The sequence below is a fragment of the Tinamus guttatus genome, unplaced genomic scaffold (genome assembly GCF_059628265.1).
Source record: "Tinamus guttatus ecotype Peru unplaced genomic scaffold, ASM5962826v1 Tinamus_guttatus_pri_ptg000197l, whole genome shotgun sequence".
In the NCBI taxonomy this organism is placed as follows: Eukaryota; Metazoa; Chordata; class Aves; order Tinamiformes; family Tinamidae; genus Tinamus; species Tinamus guttatus.
Window position 1 is genome coordinate 87737 of NW_028288731.1, and position 18393 is coordinate 106129.

Consider the following 18393-nt stretch of genomic DNA (forward strand, 5'->3'; position numbering starts at 1 on the left):
CCCTGCCTCGTTGGAGCCCTGCAGTGACGGGTCCATCCTGCAGCTGCTTGGCCAGAGGGGAGCTGGGCTGCGGGGGAGCAGCCGCAGCAGCCCCGCGCCGCGTGGAGCGAGGGGAAGCGCAGCGGGCAGCGAGACACCAGGGCCTCGGGGCGGAAACAGATGAAGAAAAATGAAAAGGGAAGTGGGTAGAAAAACTCCTAGGATAGCAGAAACGGCAGCCAAAAGTAGAAATGAGCTGCTTTAAAGGGCTGTGCTGTCAACTTAAACTGTCTTTGAAAGATCAGAGGAGGAAAGCATTTGAGGTGTGTTTATTTCCGAGTTTATGTTGCTCTGGGTTATGGCTTTCTGTTTTATTACTAAAAGTGTGTTTGGTTTTCCAAGTTCACCTTTTGTTGCAGCAGAGATGCAAGAGAATGCTTGTTTTAATGCATCCAAGAAGAAAAAATACTTTCTAAATTTGGAGGTACCATGGGAAGAAAATAGAGCTTTCAGATATTAACGACTATCAAAATGCATAAATAAAACTTAATTGCTTGTTCTTCAATATTTTACTGAAATGTTATTTTGGAGAGGAACTGTGAGACAGCCTCCCAAAGTGCTCGAGTTGGCGCCTCGAGGTGCTTTCCGAAATGTGTTGTGGAAAGTGAAGCTGGGGGGCAACTTCCAGTTCTGAGGAGCAGCCTGCAGTCCGAGCTGCATGACTGAGTTTGCTGAGGAAGCCAAAGTTCTCCAAGTGCTGCTGCCACTTTGTTATTTATTTCTGGTTAAATGTCTTCAGCGCCCTCTGCTGCTATAGATTAAAATAAATGAAAACCCAGCTTTCTTAATACCTGTTTTAATTAGATCACACTGGGATGTGGCAATAGCACCAGCTGATAAATAGTCATGTCAGTATAGAGAAATCTCCAATCCGGTGTTGCCAGAAAGGTGTTTTCTTTGCTGGGGAGTATTGGTCTGCTTTCAAGGAAACTAAAAGGCAATTCGGAAATGTTTCCTAAAGTAGGAAATGCAGAGTTTTGGCTATTAGGGTGTGTGGTGGGAAGCAAACTCATCTCCTATTTCTTAGCATTTCTTTAACTTGGGGGAGCTGAGCAGGGTAACAGTAGAAAGAGGTGGACAACACCAACTGCCATTGGGAATTGTAGCTACAAGCCAAGTGACTTATTTTTCCCCATGTAAAATTTCTTTTCTAGCTCCTACAGGTAAACTCTAGACAGTGCAGTGAAAGGCATGCCAGAAATGTAGAACTTGCAGAGAAGTATAAAGTATTTAATTTCCCCTGTGATGTTTTTTCCAAAAATTCTATGAATCTCTTGAATTGTACTTAAATCCATTGTTGGGGTAGTGGTAGTTTTAAGGTGTTTTTTTTTTTTTAAATTAGATTTGACAGTGTATTTTTCTGCTATTGCTGCAGATGCCATAAGCTCCAGTAACCCTCGTGTTATAGACGACGCCAGAGCGAGGAAGTTATCCAACGATCTCAAGAGATGCACTTACTACGAAACCTGCGCTACCTACGGGCTCAACGTGGAGAGGGTCTTCCAAGATGGTAAAGATGACTTTATTTCATTCATAATGCATATCACAAAGTAGTGTCACTGCTGTTTAGTTTTAAGTAACCCCTGATGTCTTGCTCAGATGGTTGCTTCTTTTCTGTTTGTAAATGTTTAACTAAAAAAGAAAATGCTGTTTCTTAGCGTTGCCCGTGGGAAGAGCTGGAGATGCTGGGCTGGGGCTTGGCTGTGCAAAGCTGGTGGTCGGGCACCCTCTTGTGGAAACCAGCAGCCGTGAGCTCTAGCTTTTGTAGCCGTCTGCTCTAGCCCTGACTGTGCATTATTTGAACCTGTCATCTCTTTGCAGCAATAATTGTGTGTGTTTAAAAACCTTGATTGTATTGAACTCTCCCTCCAAACTCTCTGGTTTTCTTTTCGCCACCTTTTCTTTTCCAAGATCTGCGATATTTGCAGTTACGCAGGACGGCATCGTGTTGACATGTATCTGAGATATATATGAAAGACTTGTCTTAAAAATGAAGTCAAACCGTTCTAACTTAAATGGAAAACACTGAGCTAAACTGCACTGTACTGGACTTAATTGCCAACATGAGTATAGGTTACCATCCAGCTGGTGAGATTTCAGACAAAGCTTTGAACACCATACAATGTAATGTGCTAATTGTTTTCTCTTGAGCTAGTTACACGTGGAAATCAGAGCTGTCACTTGCTGTGTTTTCCTATTTTTTTTGTCAACAGTTTTTTAAATTATTGTTATGACTAGGTTTTTTTTTCCATAAATATTCCAAGTGTTAGTGATGGTAGGTCTTTCTGGCATCCACCTTTTTGGGTTTTTTAAGGAGCTTCTGAGAGCTGTAAACAAAAAAAGCAACCGTGGGAAAAACTCTTCAGCTTCTCAGGAGCTTTTTAGTGTCTCTACACACTGTCAATAGCAGGTAGCAGAGTGTAAGTCAAGTGTGTAGGCAGCAGCAAGGTTTTGTTTTACTGATGTGGCCCTCAAACAACTCCTCATTATTTACTACCTAATAGGATTAGGAATGATACTGTATGCATGTTCTACAGTTGCCAGGCATGTCTGGGACCAAATCCAATTCTTAACAATTTTTGTCCTTTATTTTCATAACAGGAAAAATTACCTTCCTAGCACTGTTAAATGAGGGCGGTGTGAATGAATGGTGTGAGCAGTTAATAGGGAGTAACTGGTTACAGGGTTAAATCTTCAGAGCAGTTATATTCAATAGCAAATAAAAGTGATGATCCTGAAATGCAAACTTCTTGGTCTTAAACGCATGCACCCTATTTTGTTCCAATTACTGTATGTGTCAGTAAGCATAAATGCAAAATACTCAACCACGTTGCCCACTTGCAACTGTTGCTGCAGTGGTCACAGAGCAGGTCAGTGCTTTGCATTTCTGCCAGTGCAGGGCCAGCTTGTTAACATACTGGGTGCTCTTCAGCACCTCATTGCTGTGTTTTTGTTTTGTTTCTAAGTAGGACTGCAAGCAAATTTTCTGATGTGGCTCAAGTGACCGCCTGCTCAGTCACCCCTGTTTGCTCACAAGCACAGGCTGGTAATGCTGCCTGTGTTCATGTGCTCTCCAGAGCAAATGCAGTCAATTATCTCATATCAAAAGCAGCCTGATCTGACTGTAGAGGCCACTTCTTGATGTAAATTTTGTCCAAAAAAAAAAAGGGGGGGGGGAAGGAAAAGAAAAATAAAACAAAAAAAAGGAAAAGAAAAAAAAAAAAGGAAAAGAAGGGCTGAGGGGAGGGAGGGACAGGTGAAGGGGGATTGCTAAAAGGGTAAGAGATGTTATTAACCATTTCTTACCCATTACGCTATTTTGGTGCAACCCTGAGTCAGTGCTAGCAGCCTTTGTAAAATAACTGCAGTTATTTTATAAGCCTGCTATAACGGTGCAGGTTAGTTATTGCATGTAAAATGCCTGTTAGCAAGGGAAGGGGTCAGAGTGTTTTATTACAGTTGGTAGAAGAGGGGAGAAAACACATCCTGTCCAAAGCTTTGGTCAGCTCTGCCAGCATACAGCCTCCCAGAAATGCAGCTCTGTGCAAGACTTGGAGCTGCTATATGTATTTAACAATAGGGAATGGAAATTCTTTCTAGACTTTGCTCACAGTTAGTTGAATATCCATTCTTGGCTTTGGTTGTGTGGTTTAAATGCTTTATGGTAGGAGATGGCTTAATGTAAATATTTGAATGTTTCTAAATTGAAATATCCACTTGTGTGGATATATCTGCTAGAGTGTTTTGCTATGTTGTCTGTGCACCCCCTGGTTTTGCTTTGAGAACCGTTCAGTTCCAGATTTTGAGGGAGCTATTTATTTGGAAATGTGCCTGGTGTCGTGGATGCAGCGGGGAGGGGGTTGGTTTTCTTTCAGTCATTTTGCAGCCAACAAGTCCTATTAATCAATTCAAATGCTATGTAGTGATTTGCCTGAGCAGTTAGATATCTCTCTCCATGTGTATTAGATACACACACACATACATACGTACCAAGTTTGTCGCGCTGATTACCCACTCTTCCTCTCTTCCCCTCACCTGATAATTTTGCTTTCTCAGAAAGTTAAAATAGAAAAGTGATGTTAAATCTGTCACTTTAACCAACAAAGTAGTTTTTACAGAAAAGAGTCTGCTTTGCAAGCTTTTTTTTTTTTTTTTTTTTTTTTTTTTCCTCCCCTGTTCTCAGATTTCTACTTGAATCTGATGTAGGCTACCTTTCAGATAAAGAAAGTGGAAATTTCCATGAAGGTTTCTTATTGTCTGGATGTAGATTTAGAATTTGATTTCTTAACTTTTGCTCTTTCCCCTGCAATGCCTGCAGAGGTCTGCTGGTGACTTTTTGTCCATCTGACTTTGTTCATGATGCCTCCTTTGCTCTTTTCCCCCCAATTAATGTCAGCGATAATTTGAATGATTAATATTATGAAAAAGATATTTCATTATTTAATAGCATGCAGATACATTGCTTACACTTCGTCATTAGAGTTAATGATGAGTTCACTCTTGATTGCAACGGAGGATGTTCATACTTTGTAATGTAGACACTTCTACAGTAATATTTCATTTTTGTCTAGTGATATTTTTTATATACCCATGCATAGTTAACGTTATTATGTGTTCAAGGTAATTATTCTTTAATGTTTTTGAAGCCTAAATCCATGATTTGTAAACAGCAGTTGTCAGGGCAATTCTTAGCCTTTTGAAATGATGATATAATGATAAAATGATACAATGATGAATTGCTTCTATTTCTATGTGGTAAGAATGATTCACAATTTCATCTCTTGATAGCATTCTTAATTTTGTAAGTGTAGACATGCTGTGAGGTAATGGTTAGTAGTTTCTTTTAAAAGTTTGCACTCAAAAGTGAAGCAGGTTATTGAATGCCTTAGGAGGGGGCTTTTAACCTTGGAAGTTGCCCACTTGGTGTTGGTCTTGGATACTCTCTAAAGCTGGAGCTGCAGGAGGAGCCACTGGTTTCACTGGGAAGTGCAAGAAATTCCAGGTTCTGTGCTCCATAAATTCCTTTTTAGCTTTTGATTGTTGGAACAGGAAATTCTTGGATAGGGGAAATGTTTTAAGAATTAAAGAAGTCTTACTATTATGTGGCTTTGCTTTGGGTTTCCTCATTAAGAATTAGGCTTTTCTCCTCCTGCTGCTTATCACAATGGATTTTATCAATGACACTGGAAATTATCATTTTAATATTTCTTGTCAGCACAGTGTTGTAATGACTACGTACTGCCCCAGGATGCCTTCCTAATGATTTTAAGGCTAAAATCATTGAATCAGCTTGATGTACCATTAATGCATAAAAATTGCTTTTAGTTTTGTTCATGATGTATTCATAATTGCATGCCTTTGCCAGCTTGTTGTTCAGATTTTCTCTGACCCACTTAACTATTCTCTATATAACTCTTACATTGCAATGAAAAGGTAAATAGTCAAGTATCTAGATAACCAACTTTTGCCACTGGTGTGGCTTGCATCACCAAGTGTGCGATGCAAGGTTTGAGTCCATCGTTCTGATTCACTGTTGAATCTCTTGCTACAGCTACAGTTAACCTAGGTAGCATGCTTGCTAAGGATGGAAGGGCAATATAGTTGCATCTTTCTACGGAAAGTTTTGGTGTGGGCATCACATGTATGGCTGTAGCCCATTAGTGTTGTAGAGCTTGAAGTGGGAATTTCAGATGCGCTGTGCTGGATCTGGACTGCTATGCCAGGAGCTGCATTGCTGCTTGGGCTGTGAGCTCTGCTTCTTGCAACTCTTCCTGCCTGTTATCTTGCAAATTAAACAATAGGTAACTCCATTATAACATATTGGTTTCAAAGGGATACCTTGAAGTTTAACTTCCGCATGTAGGCATGGGGAGATGGTCAATTAATTCTTGTGCATCTGCTTTGGAGGGAAATGCTGTCACTTGCTATCAGTATTAGCAAGTCAGGTTTTATAGACGCATTTTCATTAAGAAACGTTAATCAGCCTAATGGGAAGAAGATAAAGTCTTTGCCCTGTTAGGCTGACAGATTTTGAGGCAGAGGCAATATTCACTCGCGCACTCGACGCGACCGAAGGCGGCTACGCGCTGGGCGGCAGCGGCGGCGCCGCGCAGGCCCACGTGCCACGCGGGCCTGGGGAGCAGGTCCCCTGGCTCCTGTAATTACTCTGATTTGGGTAACATGCAGCTGTGACCTTTCGGGAGAGCGCTCGTGGCGACGGCGCCGTATCCGAAGCAACGTGCGCCTCTGATTACTCATTAGTTAGACTAGTCAAAGACGGACTGTATCAGCCTTATAAATTATTTATTTATTAACATCCTCCAGTGCTACAGTGATGCCAGGAAACATCTTTTTGGCTTGATTTGGTCCAGCTATTTCCTTTATTTATTTATTTTAATGGGAGAAACAAAAGGGATGATATTTTTGCCATTAATATTCCTGCTCAGCCTGGAGCAGCGACACCTCTGAGGCGTTCAGCTGAGGGACCCGTTGACTCTATAAATAAATGTAAAATAAACGCTGAAGGGATGAATCTCCCCACTTCACCACGATGCCTCTCCTGGACGCTTTGCTTGGGGAGGCCTTGTGTGTGCCCCATGGCTTCTGGCGAGGGGTTTCTGTCTCTTGCATTTGAGCGACGGGTCACTAGGGGGCAATGTCGCCGTGACCAAGCACGGCTGTGGTACCGGCTTCTCCACACACACAGACACACACACACACACCCCTTCCCTTTGGAGGATATAGACATAAAACTAATACACTGCTCGAAGAGACCATTTAGGCCCGCAATAAGACACACTCCATAAAACGTGTGAAGTCCCTGGATCAGCAGTACACAGGCGCGGGAGGGCAGGCGGGGGAGGCGTCGTGGCTCCTCGGGAAGTGCGAGGGGAGACGCAAGGGCAGCGTGAACTGACGCGTCTCTGCAGCCCTGCGGATGCAGGTAGAGGTCCCCACTCCACTGTGCTCTGGGGTTTGTCTCAAGTTATATAATAAAATCCCCCCAGTTCGTTGTTTTTGTTGGAGATCTGATGTTTTTCCCTGGTTTTGTCATCCCCCAGCTCCTCTCTCTGCTCTAAAGCTCTGCCCTGGAAGCCCCATGTTGTACCAGGCTCCTCCAGCCTTGTGACCCCTTGGCGCTGCTCTGGTATTAGCTGGGGGGACTTGGTAACAGCAGATCTCTGTGCTGCGGCACAGTGAATCCTATGGCACACTGAGAAAATGCCCCTTATTGAATTAAATGTGAAAAGGAATATGAACATCAGTGTCTTGCATTATTAGTTTTGATATTAAAATCAAGCCATGCCTTGTCGTAGGAATGTGCTTTCAACTTATGCTTCTCTTAAGTGTATCCTTTTTTAGGATTTTGTATTTGCAAAGTTTCTAGCTCTGGAGTGGATGAAAAGAAATAGAGATGAGGTTGGGCCCCCTGCCAAAGGTCAGAGCCTGGGTGATGGTTAGTTTTTAAAGGGTATGTGTGCTATGGGTTTTATCTCCAATCATGGTTGGCACACTAAGTTTAGGGAAGCTTGACACTACTTTCTTAGATGTATGAAGAAGAGCTTGGCCCTTGGTCTAACATCAACTTTGTTTCTTATTTTGATGAACAGTATTTGCAGACATATTGCACTTGAGCTTGAACGGCAAAGCTGGAAGTCTGTGGCTCTTCTGGCTTCCCATTTGCCTTGCCAGGGACTTCTGATAAATGAATTTAGACCCAATAATTCTTTATTTTCAAGTACATAGCACAGTTTTCTTGGCTTTGCTATTGTTGTGTGAAAAATAGTGAAGCTTAAATAGGTGTTGAGACACTTTATAAATTGTCTGCACTGATTTATTCCTCTGAGCTTTGTGTAGCCAAATTAGAAGAGTTAGAGATATTTAGTCAAAAGAGTAAGTGGCGAGGCAGGGGGGTGGTTAAAAACGAGGGAATCTGTTAGCAGAGCTTGTGTTTTGGGAACTTCTGTGGATTGGTCCAGGAGGTTGATCGCTCTTAATGCAAACTTGAAAATAAATGCCGGGTCAGAAGGCATCATGGTGTTTTGGTGGGCAGTTGCTTTTCAGTGGAATTAAAAAGGTAAGAGGTGTGAGTGTGCTTCGTAGGGTCACGTATGCTGCCCTTTGGGGTATAAAATGGTGTTAACACGCGCGGAATGTCTTGCAAACAAATAAGTGTTATTTTCCTGTATTACCAAAAACTGAAGCGGATGAAACCCTGTAAGAGGGAGAAACCTAGTAATTCCTGATGTAGTGTCTTCTGCTTTTTCTATAGTGATTAACGCAGGCTTTGGGGTTTTCCTTGTGGGTGTTTTCTTTCTCGTTTCCTTATGTGTTCAGTGCCATGATTAAACTGTGATTATTTGATGGTGTTGTCCCACCGTACCCGCTTGTCCTTTATTGAAAGCTTAACGAATACTTGGAACCATATGTGTTAGTGATGTCATCAGTTACCTTGTAGTTCTGTTTGGGTCTATAGAAATAAACACTGCTGTGAGGGAGTACAATTGCTTTTTCTTCCGAGATGCAGGCTCTGCTCTTTTTTGTGGGAATATCTGGTATCTGCTGCTGTCATTTAAGTCCCAAGTGAAATTCATTTCTAGTTTGATAGCAATCAGCTACTGCTTTTTAAAATCCAAGCTATTGCAGATAAGCCTCACTGAATAAATGGCTGTTTTGAATATACTGACATATGCTTTTCATTTTCCTGTGGTTATATTTCTATTTCTAACCTATTCAGGCATTTACACTCTGTTACATGTTGGGGTTGCTGTTGCGTTAGCACCTTGGGAAAAGTTGCTGCTACTAATTCTGTCTTGCATCTTGCAGAGCCTTATCCTCAATAGAGGAAAAGGAAATAGCAAATGGGAATTTGATAAATATCCAGTTAGGCTGGCAGAGGTTCAATTATGGAATACATTCCTGTGTTAAAATTTCTAATGCTGCATTTGCGGTAGATGAAAAGAGCAGCAATTTCTGCATTTTTTTTTTTTTTTAGTTTAAGCAAAGCAACCTGCAGAGGAAACCCATTGCATGCCTTTGCTTGGTGCGTAGCCAGGAAGAGCACTGCTGCAGAGTGTGCCCAGTTGCAGTGGATGTAGTCAAACGCTGGGATTAAAACAGAAGTATCTTTTTTAGCCAGATGCTCTAGCCCCACTTTTGCAATTGCTAATGTTGCTGTAACAGAGGATGCTTGAGCTGAGGGGAAGGTGTGATAAGGACCAAAAAGGGTTTCACCAGAGGCTAAGCCATTTAGTGGCAGCTTACTACTTATATCTTTAAGCACTTTACCTTTTTCTTGTGCCGGATTAATTTTAAGCCTACCTAAACTGGAGCTCAGTGCTGTATTTTTGGGGATAGATTGCCCCATGCCTAGTTCTCTGCCATTCCTGCTATGTACTGCTGGGCCCTGTGTTGTGGTATTAGTCACCTTACATTTTTGTTTTTCATTTCATAAGTAATATGAAGTAATAATAAGTGGTAACATGTCATCTATTATCCCACAACAATACATACTCCTCATGGCTAAGCTGTCCAAACCACGTCTCTAGCAGAGGGCAGTAGCAAGCAACTAAAGCTTTCTGTCACTGGTTATGCCTAATACGTTATCCCTTGGTCACTGCTCTTAATTGCCTTTTGTGGATTTAACTTGACATTTAGTAGTACCAAATTTTACTGGTTTAGCGATCATGAATCAAGGAATAGCAGCAACCTGCCAAGTATTTCGTCTCCAGAAAGATGCAAGGAACTACCCTCATCTCATCCTCCCCTTCCCTGTTCTTGCTATAAAAACGGATAGTTTGCAAGAATAACACGAAGCTGATCTGGGTATCACCAGGGCGCTATGAGCAAAGCTGGAAATAAAACCTTGGGCTTGGGGTAGGAAATAAGGACTTTGAGACCCAAGCAGTTGGGCATTGGTGAGCCTGGGGGTTCTTGCAAGAAAACTAGGTTTGGGAAAAGACCATGGTGTGCTCTCTGCTGAAAGGTACCTCTTGCCTCGGTGTTTCATAGACACTGTCAGCGGAGGTTTCAAAGGAAAAATTCTTCTGTTTTTTTTTTTCCTAACCTATTGCACTCTGAAGCTTTCATCTAAGTTGTAAGATAAACAAAAAACTCTCTCAAATTCTATTACCTTACTCTCAGTCTAGTTTCTGTAACTTTTGCCCGCTCATGGGTGTGTTCGGTAACACCTGCTTTAAGAGACTAGCAGGCTTTTCGCCATATAAGAAAGGGGTGCTTTTATGTCGGAGCTATCAAACATTTAAAAACGTGTGTAATAAACATAATCCTTTTGTAATGCTTTCTGTTGTGGAAAAGCCATGGTTTGAACATCAAAGTTTATTATTCGAGAAGATGGCTCTTCAAAAGCGGCTTCTGAAACGCATTGCAAATCGCTCCCTTTCAGCTAAGCCATATGCATATGCAAATCCTCTGGAGGCTGCTTGCTTCTCTGGGCTTAGGCCCTGTGTATTCAAGGTTTAAAAGCCCCCCCTGAGTGCCGGGGGGGGGATGTAGGAAGCCAGGGCGGCTGGGGGCACTTGTCTTCCAAAATTCATTCCCATGCTCAGGAGGATCAGCTCTTGTTGCATCCTTTTTTGCTGGGGGCGGGGAAAAAAAAAAAAAAAACTGTTGACATGGTATTCTCATTTTTCCCTAATAGGAGGGAATCTTGCATTAATAGGAAGACCTTGCACTGTCCAATTTATTTATCTCTACCTATACATATATATATGCACATTTGAAGCCTTAATTTCCAGCATAGCTGCTCCTGCAGACGAGGTGGTAATTTTGTCCCCCAGCAGTGGGATGAGACTATGGGACATGGGGCATACGGCTGCGTGGGCATCCCCTGGGTGGTGCTGCTGGCTTCAGCCTCTCCTCATGAGCAATTTGGGATGCTGTTTGCCACAAAATGAAAACCATTCTTCTTAATAAATGTGCAAATACATGTTTTCTCGCAGTTCCAATATAATGGATCCCCAAAGTTCCCAGTACACGAGCTGCTGAGCACTTGGAAACCTTCTGGAGCGTCGTGCTACTACAGGCAGGTCACTAATAGTTTGCAAAGTTGCAAAAGTGGTTGTGAACTTAGAGCTTGAAAAACCCAAGCACCTGCCTATCTGCCCTTACCAAAGGAACGTAATTGGTGTCTGCTGAGAAAAAAACATTTTTTTTTTTCTCTCCAAAGAAAATTGGATTTTGTGCTTAAAACTGATTAACATTAGCAGAGACGGGTCATCACTGGCTGCAAGTCCTATCTGCAGACTCCAAGACATGTTGCATGCTGCTGCTGTTGGCGATACTTCCGTGCCAAAAACACTGCGAGAAGTAAATCAGCTTTAGTTTAGCATATATATAATTGAGTTGTGCTCATCATTTATGCCCCTGCTGATGACTGATACAGTTGCCTGTGTCTTATGCATCCTAATTTACAGTCTTATGCCAAGGTATGTTTATATTGAAGCTGAGCCATAGCGTAACTAAGGAGACGTATAGGAAATTTATAGCCCTTGTTGATTGATTGGATAAGTACCTTGACATTAATTGAAATCTGAGGAGTCTTGGCTGTCTTTCAAGTTGGGGAAAAAAAAAAAAAAACTTTCCAGATAAGCGTAACTTCATTGTATTTTCAAAAACAGTTTCTGTGTTTATGGAAAACATGAGCTGAAAGGGGAAAGGTAAGAGATTGGAAAATCTAAAATTTGTCAGTGCTCAGGCGACTATTTTTATGTGTAGCAGTATCATTTTATTATTTTAAAATCTTAATTTTAAAGAGAAATAATTAATGTGGGGAATTTAATGGGATTTTTTTTTCCTATTTAAAAAGAAAAAAAAATCCTTCTGGGGAGCTCTGCGTTTTGGCAATGCATGCAGCATGCAAACTGGGCTGCAGGCAATCTCTTAGAAGCTTGCTTTTCCCTTTCCCATTTCCGTGGGAAGATGGGCACACACAGGCCCAAGTGTTGTGTGAAGAATGATCCGGATAAATACTTTCTGCTAATCTCTCCATTAATAACTCTTGAACTGGTCATCTCTAAAGAGCTTGCCGAGCTTTCTTCTGAGCTGTCATCTTGCAAATGTGCCGTTCTTGCTGAAGCTTAGTCTTGTGAAAATGTCTAAATTTCCCCATTAAGTGCTTAAGAAGTAATAAAACTAAAGCCATTAGCCTTCACTCGTCAGATCTGTATCAAGAGAAATATTCTTCAGTGCAATAAATCTGATCAAGTGTTCGACATTTATATCATTTGGATTCATTCTCTGGAAATGGACCTTTGAAGGTAAATTGCATTAAGTAGAGCAGTGTAAATTTTTAATACAATCTTATTGTAACTGTTAGCAAATGATTAAAGTGCAAAGGGGGGGCTTATATGTTTTGAGAGATTTATGTTAAATGCTATATGATGCTTCTGCTCTGGTGGGTTGCTAATTTTTTTTTTTTCTCTACATCAACTTAAATGCACATAAAGACCACAAATACAGAATTTAGCCACTAGTATAGAGGATTTGGCTTTGTGGAAAGCATTTTGGAAAGGATTTCTTTCACTGAAGAGTTTAACAGCAGTCTGATTAACAGTAAGTTGAACTACTAAAGTAGCAGATTTGAAGCCAAAGGTAATATTCTTCTCGCAGGAATAAGCATTCCTGCAAGGTAGCGACTGTTGTCTTGAGGGACAAAAAGCCATTCAGCCAGGGAGTTTAGTTTAGTTGTATTTAGGTCTTCCTTTTTTTTTTTTTTTTTTTTTTTTCCCCTGTATATCCCGAAATATTGCTGTATTGATCTAGAGGGTGAGTAATGGTTATAATTCAGACCAGATGAAATAATTTGTGCATCTTGTGAATGTTACTTCTGCTGTATTTGCATATGGGTTGTTTTTCTGTACATTTGGCACACTTATGTCATAATTTAATGCAGAGAATTTTTATCTTTGGGTGTATTTTGGATCAGTACTGTAATAGAGAAGTTTGGATATCTTAAGTACACCTGGAATTTTTATTCTGGAAAACTTTAATCAGGAAAAAAAGCCTGTTTTTTCCCTTTCTCTCTCTCTGTTGTTGTTGGTAATGATGATAATCAAAACTTTCTGCATAATGAAACTTTTTAAGTTATGGAAGATTCCAAAATTCCTCTGTGAAATGAGGCACAAATCAATTAAATTTTTTGATCTGCATTAACATAAATGGATGTTGTTTTTCCTGTGAGTGATGGGCATATCTCACGGACCTGCTGATGGAACAAAAGGCTTCCATCACAGTCTGTGTCCTTGCCTGTGTGATATCAGTGAGCTTCTAGGACAGGCCTAATGCTTTAGAAAGTAAAAAGTTGTCTGCTAAACTGTAATTTAACAGGAAACAAGTTTTTCCTTAAGCCACTTCAAAACGCGAATATAACATGAGTTGTCAATGGTTGAAATTATTGAGCACAGGTTTGAGGTACGTTATTCAATTTTATGTTTTGAAAATGTAATTAGAAAGCCAGTTGCTTTACTTATGGGCAGGTATGAAACACGGAAATTAGGTGCTGTTATAGTGGAATGTACAGAGTTTTGAAATTTTTTCCTTGTATTTCAACTTTTTTTTTTTTAAACCTTTTAATTTAAAATGTTACTTCTTAGGGGGAAATAAGAGGATTTATGACTTGATCTCATCTTAAATAGAAAGACCAACATAGCTTTGTGATTGACAGATAGAGTAAATCAATGTGCAAAAAAGCTTTATCTTAGAAATACTTTATCTTAGAAAAAAACGCGCTTGCTGGAGAAATTTTCAAGCCACATATTTCTTATTTGCACCACTGTTTGAGTTGCAAAGAGAACATATTTTTTGTTTTGTTATTTTCTTTCCCCGTTTATATTTTAGATGCCAGATGCTATCCAGTTTGTCTCATGGATTTATGAGTGTATTTGTCTACCTTAGGAGACTATGATTTGCATCAACCACTAGACTAAGTTAATCATGCTGTTACCTGTGCAACAAAATTATATTGGCATTGATTTGAGCTATTGAATGCTGAGCCTTACACATAACTGTATTTCCATATCTGGTAAAAAGAACTGCCATTTATTCTAAGACCCAAGGCTAAAATTTTAACAGAAACATTGCTAAAAGCCAAAGGCACAGTTGAGGTGCAGTGTTAAACTTAGTTTGAAGGAAAGTGTATTAAAAGCTTTCAGAAATGTTAGCTAAATTAGCCCGTGGTAGGTGAATTTGATTATGGTGGAATTCTTTTGCAGTATAAAATTCACTTGACTGTGCGTGCAGTTCTCATGCTGCTCAATTTAAAATAGTTTGATTCGTGGTAACTCTTTATATCGGAGAAGTTACAATTTTAGTAGAGTGAAAGTGTTGAGCTTGGAAATAAAATGCAACTTCAAGGCCTTTTGAGCAGCCTGAGTCCAAGGAGTAACAATTTGCAGCTTTTCTGTGTAGTGCTCAGTCTGTTCAGCAAGAAATGGCATATGTTTCTGGGCGTTTTGGAAGCCCATTGCTGTGAGTTCTGCAGCTCGGCCAGCTGTTTCCTGAGCATCCTGATGTGTTAGGGTAGAGCCGTGAGGGACGGTTTATGTTGCATATGTAGAATGATGAGGCTTTGGCCCCTGAGTTTAACCAGTTAGAATTACTGTGAAATGAAATTTGTTAGAAAATGCAGGGTTTGGGCCCCTTTGCTCTATCAATGGACGTCCTCTTAAAGGAAGACTTAGGGCAGTGTATTTTTTTATTATTATCTGCATTGTAATTTTGCACAGATAGAATTGATGATTTTATTTGGTAGAAAAAGTAACGCGCCAGACATGTAGACTTGCCGTTGAGCAGTGCAACAGCCTATTCACTGAAGGCTAAAAATGGACGTATGAGGCAATTGCATGTAGTTTTAGAAAATCTTAACCCTCACACATCACAGAAAGTGAAGACCAATATGAATTAACAAAACAAAATAAGGTTTGTTGTGTTGTATCTTATTTTCCATACAAGCCATATTTCTAGCTTCCTACTTGTGTATTTGGCTGTTACAGCATTTTTTTTTCTGTTCCAAAATTACCATTAGCAGACTTGACTTTTTTCCATCCTGAAGGAAACTATTTATTGCAGTTGGCATTTAAACCCTCCAATTAATAGGAGCAATTACACAATAGCTTCATTTCCAGCAAATTAACAACCCCCTGAGATAATTGAGACATAAATGAAGATAAATTTGTTTTAATACAAAGAGATAAACAGAATGCAGATCAGAATTGAATCCTATATTACAAATGGTCTCTCTTATTTCAGGAGCATCTTTGAAGCTCTCCCTGGAGTTACCTTGAATAAGCTTGGCCTATGTTTTAGCTCAGTGTGCAAATAGATCCCAAAAAGATGACAGCAACCTGCTGTGCCATCAGTCCAGTGGATCCATTCACAGACAAAGGAGGATTTTATTGTTCCTTAGATATTTTTACTTGTGATGAGAGACTTGGAAAATGCAAAAGTCTGTGTAGTGCTGGTAGACCTGGAATTCAGCTGTCAAAATCGGAAAAAAATAGTGGGGACATAGGGGAAGATAAGCTGCCTTGGGAAGAAGTCAGTGCTTCTCAAAGTCACTTCATTTTCCTGGGTTGCAGTGAGGCTTTTGGCAGCAGTTTTGGTGGTGTCACTGAGGAGGCAGCTTTGGGGTATGTGCCAGGGAAGGGAGGGCAGGAAGATCTTTTTTGGAGGGATATTTCACGTGGAGAACTTTGCTTCCTTGGAAGCTGGTGGCTCTGTTGACACTTTCTTCCTTGCTTAAGCCTGGGTGCTTGAGGAGTACAAAGAGATGAGAACAAAACAAAGGTTTTCTCTTTGGTGTGACTAAGCGGTGCTTTAAGGGAAGGAGTGTTTTGGTCAAGTAATAAAAATGCAGTTATCAATATAATGAAATAAATAAAGACTTGTTAACCAATGTGTTTTGGTGCCCAACATGGCAGGCTTTGGCCAGATGGTGTTTGGCCGTTTTACAGAGAAGGTCAGATGAAGGTACCCGCACACCTCGTACTCCCATGGAAACAGTTATCCTGTTAGAGCCTTAAATGCGTTTGAGTGCAGTGCAGATTACAAACTCTCCTATCCAGGTATGACCCTACGGGACACCTGTTCCAGAGTTAAAAACAGCCAAAGAAATTTCTGGCAATTGGACCGTGCATGAAACTAGATCTCCGAAAAGATTTGGTTAAAAAGCTCTTAAATAATGGAAATGAGTAAGATTTCTGAGGATGTTATTTTCTTTTTGTATTAATGAGATGGATGAGTGCTGAGCAAAGCAGGGCCATGAGAGCATAGCAGTGCTGTGATGGTTTCCCGATGCTGCGCGCAAGCTGCCTGGTGCTTCCGGCTCTCCAGCCATGTGCTGCTTCTGGCAAAACACTCCCCTGAACGCGTCTGTGAGCTTGGAGTTAGTGGTTTGTCCACGCAGGCCCAAATAGAAGGTAGTCTATTACTTGTTTTGGTATTATAGATGGTACGCAATATACCATGGTCTCCTTAAAATGAGTAGTAAAAAAAAGTTGTTTAGCTTAGAAGTTAAATCTAAAATAACAGACCGAATTGCTTTAGAAGTGGATGCTTACATTAATGTTTCTCTTTCAGAAACATTTGCATTTAGTTCTTTCTCTTGTAGTTATTACTGCTGTGCCTGTAATATGTAATTGTGGAATAAATATATTTTTATTGAAGGTTTATTTATTGCAAACATGGAATATTAAGCTAAGATGCAATTGCAGTAAAAATACAAGCTGTGAGTTGCCTTTGTTTCCAGCAGTACATTGCTTTTTGGGCAGGCCTTTTCATATGACGTAAGTAATCACGTTGTCATCAAGCTGGACCTGCGGGCAGAACAATTTTTTTGTTTGCGGCCTAAAACATGATGTTGTTGTTGTATCAGTTTTGCTTCTTCCACTTTGCGTCTCCTCTGTTTAACGCGCTAGAGTTTTTGTCGGGGGGGCGTTAAGGGCCCAGACTTCTGCAGGATGCGGTTTAAATGCATGTACAGAAACTCCCTGCCAGTGGGTGTCCGAATAAATGGAAGCTCGAGATGGTTCAGTTTTTAACCAAACCAGGGGACTCTGTGTCAGAGTCTTGGATTAATAGTAGGAAGGGCAGAAATACCATGGGATTTGACAGGTATTGTATGCATACAGTCTTCCCCTTCACCATTTGAAAGGTTCCTTACTACAAATGAGTGCAAAGGGCAGAGCACTAACTCTGCGTTGCTTTTTAGGTAGACAACGGTTGTGAGGTTGTTACCTCCAGATGTTTTCCAGGACCTATCAAAACAAAATGGGGAGAGGATGATGCTCAGAGTAGCCAGCAGCGTCGTGGTGGGAAGTTAATGTCACTTTGGTGAGATGGGTCAGGCACAAAGGAAGAGGCGTTCAGGCCCAGGGCTTGCTGTCCTGCCACAAAAACCTGCTGCTTCCTACAGCTCGGAAAATTTGCAGGCTCTTAGTTGATGCAACTTTGAGGCAAAATATATTTTAGTCATTCCAGCTTGCAAAATTAAATATACAGGAAATAGGTACAAATCTTCTCTTGCCAAGACTAATATTTGCAAATAGCTTGCCTCCTTGTTGGTTTGTAACGCTTCAGATGCCCCCAGTGGATTCCTGCTTGTTGCAGAAGGCATTTAGGCTTTGCCAATAAATTTATTTCACCTTTCCTCTCTATAGATGGATGACTTGCACTAAAACTCTTGACGTTGTTAGCTTAAGTGTACAAAAGCAGGGAGAACACAATTGATTTGAAGATAATTAAAATACCTACCAGTGTCTTTATTTTTGAAATTCACTGTGCAGAGCAAGTCAGTGGTAATTTGTTTTGGAAATGTATTTTAGCAAACGTTTATGTTAAAGAATTTCATGTAGGTGAGACAGAACCTGAAAAGCTCCAGGGCAAACCCAATATTTATTTCTGCCTTGCTGCTATATGAAGGCAATTGAGATTTGTTTTACCTGTAGGTCTTCCTCTGGACAGGCATGTTTCAAGGATGGACACTTTAGTTTTAATCTGAAGCTGTTGAACTCTACGTATGGTATTAAACTGGTCAGCAAAGTGCATTACGTGGCTTTTCTTAACAGTGAAAAGGTGCTTATGTTGACCCACCCCCTGCACCAAGCATTCCTGAAGGTATTTCTTGCCATATATTTTTTTGGGGCAGAGGCCCCACCTGGTCCTAGAAAACCATTGAGTTCCCAGAGCTCGCCAGTCATTAGCGTGAGCCTTCTGGCCAGATCCCGTGCACGCTCTTATAATTGCAGTGCATTTCTATCTTGTTACCCAACCATTTAACTGTGGATTTTTTTTCCCCTCCCTCCTTAACTACTGTGTCTGAGGATGGCAGCAGCAGGA

At 40.7% G+C, this 18393-nt stretch overlaps 1 protein-coding gene across 1 annotated transcript in view; it reads left to right on the forward strand.

Moving 5' to 3' along the window:
- AGAP1 (ArfGAP with GTPase domain, ankyrin repeat and PH domain 1) overlaps nt 1-18393 on the forward strand; it is a 254411-nt gene that overhangs the window by 62092 nt on the left and 173926 nt on the right. Inside the window, exon 6 of the mRNA XM_088523675.1 lies at nt 1415-1549. Coding sequence (XP_088379801.1) covers nt 1415-1549 — 135 coding nt within the window. The remainder of the gene's footprint in view (nt 1-1414; nt 1550-18393) is intronic.